Raw genomic sequence first — 11,519 nt, 5'->3', positions numbered from 1 at the left:
GAGTGCTGATTTGAAAACTCCTACTTGTGAAGATCTTGAACAGAGCTGGTGGCCCTGACACACATGGTTTTTAACACAGTCCCAACAATGCTATGGGCAGGGATTTCCTCCAAGGTTTATACTGCACACAGATTTATTTTTTTTTGTATAGTCCTTTTGCCAAAACCACAATGAATGTATCCACTGCAGTGGTTCCTGTTGGGATATGGATGTTTCAACACAAGGCAGATGAACAGCCAGCAGTAGCAGTGGCCACAGCTGATCTGATCTAAATTTAAATAGAGACTGCCTCCACATGCAGAATTCTCTGAGCATCTGTTCCTCTCCTTGCTGAATATTCTGATTGTTCAACTTGGTGCTTATTTCTAGTTCAAACAGAAATCAGTAACTTAAAAGAGGAATAATATGCAGTAACTGATCACATTGTTTTCATAGGTACAGGCTCTCCACAGAAGTCATTAAGCTTGTCTGAGGAAGTAAGTACTAAGAAACAAACAGATGACACTATGTCCATGGCATCTTCTTTGCACTCCAGCCCACCTGCTTCTCCTCAGGGCTCCCCACGCAAAGGTACGTGTGTAGCAGCATCAGTCCCAGGAACTGGAGCCTAAGCCAGGGTGTGCAGTGGCAGGAATAGTTGTTGGTAATAACATGTAAGAGAAATAGTAGTTAAGAATATTCATGTCAAGAATAGAATCATGTCTTTCTATGAATAGACATGATTTTCTATTTGTATATTTTGGACCTTTAAGTCACTTAGTATTTAAAAAAAGGCAACACTTGTCTTCTTAAAATACTGCCTAAGTGCTTTTGGCAGAATTCCCAATAGATCTGAAGTACTGCCACCCACCATCACGCCAGTTCAGATTTAGGTGGCCACTTAAATAAATGGGATTTGCGAACCTGGGAATTTCTTGAAGATGGCAGTGTTGGGCAGAAACTGCAGCTATTGAGACAACTTCTGGTCTTACCAAAAGGTAGCTGGAATACCAGGTGATTAGATAAAGCTTGAGATGGAATGATATCACATTTCTACAGGACAGGTGGTTTAGGTTGCTGCAGAAGTAGTAGGATCCATCTAACATCTTGAGTCTCTGTTCATGTTTTTTGTTCTTGTGTACAGGGCTTTGTATACATCCCTGTCTCTCATGATGCCCTGAGAATCCCTTTATTTTTGATGTCTTCATCTTAAAAGACCTGCATCACTTCATCATTAGTCAACTTGGGATGGAAATTCATTTGAAATCTCTTAGCACCACTCAGTAGCCAGCCTGGGTGGTCAGTGTTGGATGGCATAAGGCCTCTCTTCCTCCCTTCTCTGCTGCTTTGACTCACTGACAGCCCAAAGCCACTTCATTGGCATGGCATGGCATGGCACGGTGACCTGCTGCATCTTCTCACCCTTCTCAGTGGGAGATCAGGCTGGTCCATCCACTTCTGCCTTCACAAGATCCTGTTCCCTTTAGGAGAATGCTACTTATTTTACTTAAACATGTATAAAAAGCCAAAATACTTGGGCTGCCAAATCTTGCTCCACTGAGCATGGCTTATGTTATTTTTGTTAACTTTTACCTGGTTCTTTGAAAACAATGTTTTGTTTCTTGGGGATTGTTTCATTAATTCAGCTTGATTTCAGCACTGATCTCATTTGATTGAGGTGATCTGTACTTTGTTGTATGTGTTGTGCTAACAGCTCATTGATCTAAAATTAGGTGCTTCACAGACAGCTGAAAGACATAATTTTAGGCATGAACACATTCCACTTAATCTTAGATTTAATTTTCTTTTGAGCTCTACTCAAGTGATACACAAATAGGATTGAAGAAAAAAGGAATTTCAATTAGGATGTTATTTTTGTTGTTACTTACCATCTATCAACATCTGTCTGTGTCTACTTCATTGTAGTTGGCAACATCCAAAGGTCTGGTAACTGCAGTCAGATGAATCTCTCTGGCTCTTCCTCATCACTGGCCAGTGAAACCAGCAACAAGAACAGTGGACAGCGCAGCTATGGAATAGGTGGGGCTTATTTACAAAAGCAAATTCGGATGATTTGCCAAGCTGGAGAGAGTTCTGAGAAAAGTGACATTGAGAAAGAGAGTAGAAAGGCAGAAGATGAGCATGAACCTACAAAAATAAAGGGATTCTGGTTTAGAAGACTTAGGGAAAGAAGCTTCTCCAGGGAAAGAACAGCTTTTACTGCAAAAAGGGAAGCAGAGCCCACTGAAACCTTAGAAAGCAGTGAAAACCAAAAGGACAAGGACATTGATACTCTGAGTACAGCAAGTATCTGTAGCAACAGCAGTGTGTACACATCCTACTGCCTATGCACAAGGCCTAGAAGACGGAGGAAGACTATATAATGTATTTTTAGAAGGAATACTGATGTCCATGTTACATCCGATATCCTGCGTTTATCTAAGTTATTTCAGCATTATCCATTGACATGTTTAAGATGTTTAATGTGCTTCCCTTCCAGATGTTTGTGTCAGTTCATTATAGCTAATCACCCTTACAGTGCAGTGAAGACAATAATGTGAAGTTTAGAAAATCAAGGAACAGGTACAGTGTCAGTTCAGTTACTTAGTGTGTCACAAATGCCAATGAAACAGTAAGTTCCTGCAACATTTGTAAATTAAACAGTACCTGATATTGTGTCAATGGAATGTTCACTTCCAGCATTTGTGCCTATTCCATTGATCACATCTTCTGCTGTCCTTTTCAGCCCAGCACATCCTTATATTTAGTCTGTTCATACATATGTGCTGTAACTTTATTGCTCAGCTTTCAGATAATGTTATTAATTTCTTTGATGAAGAGGAGCCCCTTTGTTCTCCAGATAGTTGGAACACTGACACAACTTGAGTTGTGTCAATTTAAAGAGTCCCTTAAAAAATATAAAGAATATGAAATACTAGTTATTGACAAATTAAAGGAAACTGAAATTTAATCTTAAAAAGAGTGCCTTTAAGTACATTTTAAGGTTCAGTTCTATAGTTTGATAATATTGATATTTACTGCTCATATTTGCTCTTAAAATCTTACAGCAATAGTCAAAGTTAAGCTGTGAAATCTCAAATTATAAGCTTTATACCCAGTGGCTGTATGCCAGTGTCTCCACTGTATCATCATGCCATACTGTTTCGTCTCTGTATTGTTTATGCACTTAAGGGCATTGGTCTTCTGTATTAGGTTGTGTGTATCATTGGATTTTACACTGCCTTGTCATTTCACTTCTTCACATAGTCAATGTGTGTCAGTCCCACTAAAAGGCACATGTGCAGAAATGTAGGGGGGAAAAAAGCTTGGCTGAGGTGTTAGATATATAAGGATGTATACCTTATTCATGTCTGAAAAGTTATTTGAGGGTAAGCCAAGCATAAAAAAAAAAAAGAAAGAAAAAAAGGTATTATACATTTTGCTCTGAATCTGGTGGGGTCTTCAGTTGTTCCCCTTCTGTGGGAACAACAGTAGAGTCTGGTCCAGCTCCTCCCAAGGTTGTACTTCCTGCTTTTGCTTCCCTCTCTGTTAGTTTTGGAGCACATAAAAATGAAATGGATTATATGGCTAATCCCTGAGTGCTAATAACTGTCTTTTACCTTAGTTAGATCTCCTCCTCCACTGCCAGAATCTTTTTTGAGTCTTGCATGGCAGGGGGATAGTAGGAAGTGTGCTGTGTTTATACTGAAGGAGTCAGCACTTGCAGAATTGGAAAGGCCTGATATGCCAGCCCAGTACTGATGCAGTATGCTGCTGATTCTGGTTGCATAGGTTAAAGCTGCTGCTCTGGAGAGTAGTGGAGTTGCAGGTGGGTTATTGGTGTCCCTGGACTTGCATTAGTAAATCACTGCTAGATGCTGCTAGGTGCTAAAAGCTTAGTACCCTAAAATCCTGAGTGGACTGATTGTATGCAAACAGGGTTTGGTTGGTTTTCTTCTAAATATCCTCACTGTAATGTGTGTATCAATACTTCGTTGTCATATGTTGATCAAGATATCCTCTCTCCCCTCTCTCCCCTCTCTCCCCTCTCTCCCCTCTCTCCCCTCTCTCCCCTCTCTCCCCTCTCTCCCCTCTCTCCCCTCTCTCCCCTCTCTCTCCCCTCTCTCCCCCTCTCTCCCCTCTCACCCCTCTCTCCCCTCTCTCCCCCTCTCTCCCCTCTCTCCCCTCTCTCCCCTCTCTCCCCTCTCTCCCCTCTCTCCCCTCTCTCCCTCTCTCCCCTCTCTCCCCTCTCTCCCCTCTCTCCTCTCTCCCCTCTCCATCCCCTCTCTCCCCTCTCTCCCCTCTCTCCTCTCTCCATCCCCTCCCCATCCCCCCACCACCCCCTCTCTCCCCTCTCTCCCCTCTCCATCCCCTCTCCATCCCCTCTCCATCCCCTCTCCATCCTCTCTCTCCTCTCCATCCTCTCTCTCTCCTCTCCATCCTCTCCCTCCTCTCTCCCCTCCTCAGGCTATGCCCTCATACCTTCCACTAAATCTGACAACTTCTCGGACTCCAGTCACAGTGAGATTTCATCCCGGTCCAGCATCGTGAGCAACTGCTCTGTGGACTCCATGTCAGCAGGACTGCAGGACGAGAGGAGTTTGTCCCAGTCCCTCATTGTGGTGGATTCAGGCGGGGCAGAGAGAAAGGAGCATCCTCAGGCACTGACAGATTACACTCAGCCCTGCCCCGGGTAAGATGCAGTTGGTTCTGGTGGGGCTTGGTGTTCTGGCGTCAGAAGGGGTAAGGAAGCTTTGGCCAGGACACAGCTGTGCACTCCTTTGTGGTTATTATGCTTTTTCTGGAAGCTGGGACGCTGGCTGCTGCGTGTGAGCCTGTTTCCATAAGAAGCTTACAGTATTTTTTGGGGAGACAACAGCTTGTTCCCACTGGTGGGGTTTAGCTGGATATTTCTTGCAGGAGACTGAAAGCTTGTTAGAAGCCAGGATGATGCTTAGCAAATTAGTGCCATGGTGAGAGAGAGCAAAAGAGCAACAGGATATGATCAATTCTCTGAGTCAGCAGTGCCAGTCACTTAACATGCTCTAATGTGATTTGTAAGGATTTTTCTAATTATCATTTGTTACTTAGGCAGACTCCATACAAAAGGTCTTGTTACTTTAGTGCAGTGAGAATTTCTGCTGAAATGATGCTTTGAACTGGAAGTTTTTTGATTTTTCTTGCTAGATGTAGCACGTTGATCCATGGGATCAAGGATGTCTCCTAGTATCTCTTGGGATAGATAGCATTGTCTATCCTCAGTTGTCATGGATTTAGCTAAATGAGAGATTCTCCTTACATTTGTAATTTTTCCAGTACATAGAATCATAGAATGCTTTGGGTTGCAGTGGACCTTAAAGATCATCTTGATCCAACCTCTGGGCAGGGATCAGGGTGGTTCCAACCCCGTCCAGCCTGGCCTTGAACACTTCCAGGGATGGAAAGAAATGAGTAATTCTGTTCATTTCACAGGATTAAAATGTGAATTTAAAGATGTGCTTCATCAAAGAAAATAATTCCCTTTCTAGAAGACATAATACACATAAGACATAATAAGTTTTGTGGTTGTTTCTTTAGTTTCAATGGGTTGCAAGGGAAGAAAGTCGGTTTTATCCTAGGATTTACAAGAAAAGGAAGGAAAAACACCCCTTGCTTGCACATACCTAAGAAATGTTCCTTGATTTCACAACATGTCAGTAAACTGCTGAGGGAGGGTGTTGAATTTTAATGTTGTGCTGCCCATGCATTTGTTAACACACCCAGAAATAGTTCGGAGACTTGAATAATGTCTAGCAATCCTATCTTCATGTATTCTAAGTTCATACAAACCTAACTTTATTTTTCCCCACTTAATTATGCATTTAGAGCGATTAGAGCTTTCAGCAGACATTTCCTTAAAAAAGAAATTTTGGACTTTGCTTTTCACAATCTGTCCCTCCATATTGTTCTCACAAATGTTACTTACGCCATATATTTCCAAATGTTCTTGAAATTCAGCTGCTTCTACTCTGTCTAAACAGCATGATGTTGCTGCCAGTGAAGGGGTTGGATTTTATTCTAAATATTTATTTTTATTTTAGTTTATAAATGTAAAGAAAAAGGTGGTAGCAGACTAAATGTAAGAAGTAATTTACTCCTCTGCTTTCTGTCAGGCACTGTTGCTGTGACTGGTAGAGAAGAGCTAACGTGGGCCAGACTCAGGGATCTGGGGTGCAGCCTGAAAATAAATGTTTCAAACTTCTTACTCCCTTGGGAATAGCTTCCTTGCTGCTGTGTGCACTGATGATTTGGGAGTAACACTGTCTCTTGTCACTGTTCCCTTGAGCTTGCTGCTTACCTGATACAAACCCAGAGTTGGCTCTGAGTACATTGCTCTTATTGTAAAAGCTTACAAGTGTTTTTTTCCCAATTTCTGTCATTTTCCAATATAGCTGGTCCATCACTAGGCCTGCTCTGATCAGAGGGATGGCATTCACGTCTTCCATGAGCAGCGAGGAGATCTCCCACGAGCACATCACAGTAGAGGCAGCAGACAGCGGCCGGGGAAGCTGGACTTCATGCTCAAGTAGTTCTCATGACAATTTCCAGAATATCCCAAACCAGAAGAGCTGGGATCTCCTCAGTTCTTACCGTCACACCCAGCTGGATGGACCTATAGCTGAAGTGGATCCCACAAACTGTTACTCTGAGGAGGGTTATTTGTATTCTGAAGCTTTTTCCAAAGCCAACAGGCAGTCGAAAGCCAGCGTGGAGCTCAATCAGTCTCGGCAGAGCTGGGCATCCTCCAGCTCCCTGTCAGACACTTACGAGACAAACTATGGGACAATTAAGCGGAGGGGGCTGGAGAACTCCACAGCGGAGCAGACGGAGGTTTTGGACTCTAAACCAGGTGCTGATACAGCTTACAAAACTGTTACTTCAAGTACAGAAAAAGGCCTGATAGGTAAGCCAAGCCAACAGCTCATGGAAGCTGCTACATCTGTTTTTCATTTTGATACTAAATTGTTAAGAAATGACATCAACTGGTCTGGGGCTGCCTGTCATGTTGAATTCAGCTTCACACGTGGTTGTAATCATAGCACTACACAGTTTTCAAGCCACCTTCTTTTGCATTAGGAATATCAAAATAATAAACAAGTACACTTCCCCATCACTTCATGGGTGTGCAGGAAAACTCTGCAGGAAAATGTCAGGCAGTTCTTTTCTCTAGTATGCTGTTTTGCTTTTTTGAATGATTTTGGAGGTGTACTTATCACTGTAGATGCTCTTCTGACAAGGGTCAGTGATCCCATACTCCTTATAAATTATATATTATGTAATAATATAATTCCCAGGAACCCAGAGGGAAGTGCATGACTGCAGAGTGGTGTGGAGTTCATCTGCCACTCTGGAGCTGGGGCAACTTTCATCCACAGGGCTTTGGCTCTGAAAGCTATTTTGCTGTTTTAAGATGACATTTATTTGATTATACAGCTGCAGTTTGGCTACTTATGAAAGGAGAAAAAATTAAAAATGCTCTTTGAGATATGCATAGTTCTATCAAGCAAGATGTTCTTCCCCTGTCTGAGTTCATTAGCCAAAATTAAAGGAACTGGGTTAGTAGCAAGATAAAACATGGAATGCAAAGCTTTCTAAGACTGTGAGGCAAGGGTGCAGCTGAAATGCAATTTAATTACTGAGTGGATTGCTGGAGGGGTTTATTATCAAAAGTAATTGCTTGAATAAACATTGCACGTAGGGCAGAGGTCTTGGATTGTGTTCCTCCTTCTTGACTTGGAAAAAGAAATTGTGGTGGAGCCTTGCAGAAGATTTGCTCGCAGCTCATTGCTATGCCTGTGCTCTGCCCTTGCAGCCTTTCAGAGCTGTTCATAAGTGTCTGAGCTGTATTTGGAGATGGCAGATTCTCTGTTCAGTACATGCTGTCTTTGCTGACAGCACTTTCCCTTCCTTTTAATTCTTTTTCCATTCTGCACTGTGTAGCTGTGAGGAGCACTCAGAGTGCTGGAGTGGGCATGTTTGTTTGGTCAAGGAAAGATCAGATATGGATGGATATAATTACAGGTTTACAAATGCAAATCCATTAGCTGTTCACCATCACACAGTATGCCAAAGATACCTTCACTTCCTTTCACCATTTGTAAAATACTATGAATTGGAACTTGACAAAGGGACACATTATTCTTGCATTACTACAGTAGATTAAAGGTTAGCTCTAGGGAGCCTGAAGCTTTCTCCTTTGAAGTAGAACATACCCACCCTTGACATTCCTCCTGCAAATCCAACAAAGATTGAAGGTGAGGTGAGGACCCAGCCCTTCCCTATCCCTCCAGGGAAGAGCAGATCCTCTTCACTTACCCTGCATTTTCACAGAGACCTCATTCAGTGCTAGTTAAATGAAAATAAATCCTGTAATTCAATAATATAAATCTCTGCCTGTGCCCACGTGTATCTGCTAAACCCCAGACTGACTGAATTTGGTTTTGGTTATTTTACTGTCAGCCCAAGCATGAGCTGAGGCCATAAAGTATGAACCAGCTTGTGTTCCTGATACCAAAACCTGGAACCTCACAAGTCTACAACACAATAAGAAATACTCCTTTACTTTTCATCCCTTCACATTCTTCTAAGATAAGAAACTGTTATATTTGTTGAAATAAATGAAACTAATGAACATGCACTTTTTAAAATGGATCCACAGGAAGAATGCAAATTCACTTAACTAAGAGATTAAAGAAATTACCCTGGGTTTGAAGCTCTACTGTTGAAACATGTCCATGGAAAAAAGCCCAGTTTAACATGCACACAAGCCCCAGACCTGGGGTGGGAGGGAGGCAAGGCAACTAAGAAGAGTTAAATTTTGGGTTGAGAATCTCTGTGACTTGAACTACTGCTGAACAAGGCAGGGAGAAGATGAATTATGAGTTATGGACATTGCAAATAAATAATGTCGATTATAGCCTTTTCATGACTGCACAAGGCATAATGCAGCCCTTCCAAAGGCTGTGCCAATAACTGTTCCTAGTTTTTTCTCACTTGTAAACAGAGAACATAGTTTAAGATAAGGGTATAAAATAAAACAAAAACCAAGGGAAAAAAAAAAGTAAGAAATCAAAAGTATGAGTGTGACAAGCTGTTATTCACTCTGTGAAAATGTAAAATAATTAATACAGTCTGCCTCATAGGATCAATTTTATGTGATGCTATTTTCTTCTTCCTGTGGCATAGCCAGATGGTTTCATGTCTTCATGCACATCAGTTGATACGGTGATATTTTATTGTAATGAATTTGTGTTAAGCAACTGACCTCTGTAGGACGATGAAATGGATGTTGGAAGTCAACCAGCAGTTTTTGCTGTCAGACACCAGCATGCTGCGTGAAGTAACTCTGGGCTGGTTGCCTTAATTCCTTCTGTTTCAGTTTCCCAGCCTGTAACTGTGGCAGCAGACTTGGCTGTGCTGGCTCTCCATCCTGCCAAAGAGCTCCAGGGCATCCCCTGGTGCAGCAGGCCATAGGAGCAGGGACTGTAATAAAAGGTGTTAATTGCAGTCTGAATACAGACAAGCTTAGAGTCCTCTTTCTGCTCAACTGACATCTCATCTAAGGAGTTCTCAGATTCTCTTAATACTCTGACTTCTTAAAATAAATAGAAAATAGAAATGAAGGCATAAATATCTGCTGCTGACATTATAACCAGTGTTTCTGCATTTGCATTTTGTTATCAGTTTCTGTTTTGCCATTGTAACATTTCATGATTTTTTAACGTTTTGTTTCCTTTCTTTTTCTTCTTTAACATTTCCATTGCTTATTTCTTGTGCCCAGTGTACTGTGTCACCTCACCTAAGAAGGACGATAGGTATAGGGAGCCACCGCCCACCCCTCCGGGATATATGGGGATTTCTTTAGCGGACATAAAAGAAGGATCGCCCCACCACCCACACCTCAAACCTCCAGACTATAGTGTGGCAGTGCAGAGGTCAAAAATGCTGCACAGTGACCTCTCTAGACTTGCACCAGCTGCTCTCGGTAGTGACCCGGTGGCCTGTGTCTCCTCGAGGACGCCTCAGTGGTACGGCCGGCAGCCGTCCAGCCCCAGAGTAGCAGACTTGCCTGACGCAGATAGTGAAGAGGATGGTAGGTGAACACCTGCTTCGGGAGTGGGGCTCTGCAGGGTGCACTTCACAGCGATGTTCTGGGCTTTCTCTTGGGTCATTCTTGGAGATTAAAAGCAGATTAATCTCTAAATACACAGTTCTGTGTGTATGGCTGTATGCACATGTGTGGCTGTGTATGTCATGCATAGCTGTGTGCATGTACATACACATTTAAAGCAAAGAATAATGCCTTCCCCATAGAAAAAGCATGCTGGCACCAAACAAAGTCAAAGTATATGTAAATAAACAAATATACAAAAATACACGTATGAGATCTCCTAAAGTACAGCTGAGACACTTAAGAGCATGTAGATATTGGTTTGTTTTTTTTTTTTTTTCTTTAAAATCTGTCTCTTAAACACTGATGAGACACTGACAGGCTACATGTGGAAAAATTCTAGCCTCCCTGGGTTGATTAACTGGTGTCCCAGTGCTTTGGCTGGCATCAGAATGATGGTCTAAAATGAGTGATTTGGATTTGGTGAACTTAATTTGTATTTGTGTGTGCTGGCATTGAGCTGCCTTATGCCTCAGCAGATATTTTTGGAGATTGAGTTTCAAAGTATTGAACAAAATAATATTGAACTTCTGTTCTTCTGGAGAGTGCATTTGATGAAACCTGTGTTCTGTGCCTAACTTGGCCTGAGAGTGTCTCTTCCAGTTCATTTTTCATATTCTTGTTTGAAGCAACAGCCAGTGCTACCAGGCATGGCATTTGTGGGGTTACCAAAATGTGAGGGGATTTTCTGATAAAGACTGCTCTTACATTGTGTCAAAGCTAACTTCAGGTCAAGGGAATTTCTACTTAATTATCTGCTGATTTGCTTTTAATTTCTGTGCACCAATGTGATCTTCTATACCTTTAGCTGGTGAACTCATTTTTTTATTAGAATGTTGTGATAATTTCCTTCCATTTCAGTCTGATTTAAAATGAGCCTGTATTTAGATTTAAACAACTTCTAATGCAAGATTATTGTATCTTGGCCCTTTAAAATGTGTAAGCAGTAGTTAACATATATATTACTACTGCAGTTCAAACTTACAGTAAACATAAAGCTGCCTGGCATTAATTCTGTTGTGCTTTTGATGTAAAAATAAGGAAGTCATTGCTTCAAAAATTTTTAATCAAATTTTTTCTAAGCTATATTTAACTGTATACTTTTAGAGGCACCTATTTTGCTATTTTCAAAGTGCTTGGTTAATTTTATTTGGTATAAAATGCCCACTGCATGGAAGTTTGCTGGCTTTTTTCCCAGATCCGTAGCTTTTGGCATACTGGGAGCTGCATGCTGATCATTTTTGGAGGATCTGGGATTTTGTGTTTTGCAATCTGTCTTTATTGTATGACCATCATCCCAAAGACTGCAGGAGCTGTGGATGCCCCATCC

At 41.7% G+C, this 11,519-nt stretch overlaps 1 protein-coding gene across 13 annotated transcripts in view; it reads left to right on the top strand.

Moving 5' to 3' along the window:
- The window catches only part of RAPGEF6 (Rap guanine nucleotide exchange factor 6), a 124,009-nt gene that overhangs the window by 107,554 nt on the left and 4,936 nt on the right, over positions 1 to 11,519 (top strand). For 6 of the 13 annotated variants that reach the window (XM_014253126.2, XM_088063788.1, XM_014253124.2 and 3 more), the window contains 5 exons: positions 436 to 570; positions 1,906 to 2,019; positions 4,447 to 4,672; positions 6,411 to 6,922; positions 9,800 to 10,111. In XM_014253126.2, the coding sequence (XP_014108601.1) occupies positions 436 to 570; positions 1,906 to 2,019; positions 4,447 to 4,672; positions 6,411 to 6,922; positions 9,800 to 10,111 (1,299 nt within the window). The remainder of the gene's footprint in view (positions 1 to 435; positions 571 to 1,905; positions 2,020 to 4,446; positions 4,673 to 6,410; positions 6,923 to 9,799; positions 10,112 to 11,519) is intronic. The other 7 variants (XM_014253127.2, XM_014253130.2, XM_014253128.2 and 4 more) reach the window with 3 other exon arrangements.

Source organism: Pseudopodoces humilis, chromosome 17, assembly GCF_049639895.1.
Source record: "Pseudopodoces humilis isolate 2021_Gansu_Grassland_sample_001 chromosome 17, ASM4963989v1, whole genome shotgun sequence".
Taxonomy (NCBI): Eukaryota; Metazoa; Chordata; class Aves; order Passeriformes; family Paridae; genus Pseudopodoces; species Pseudopodoces humilis.
The sequence above is the reverse complement of the archived record's forward strand: the minus strand, read 5'-3'. Positions and strand labels throughout refer to the sequence as shown.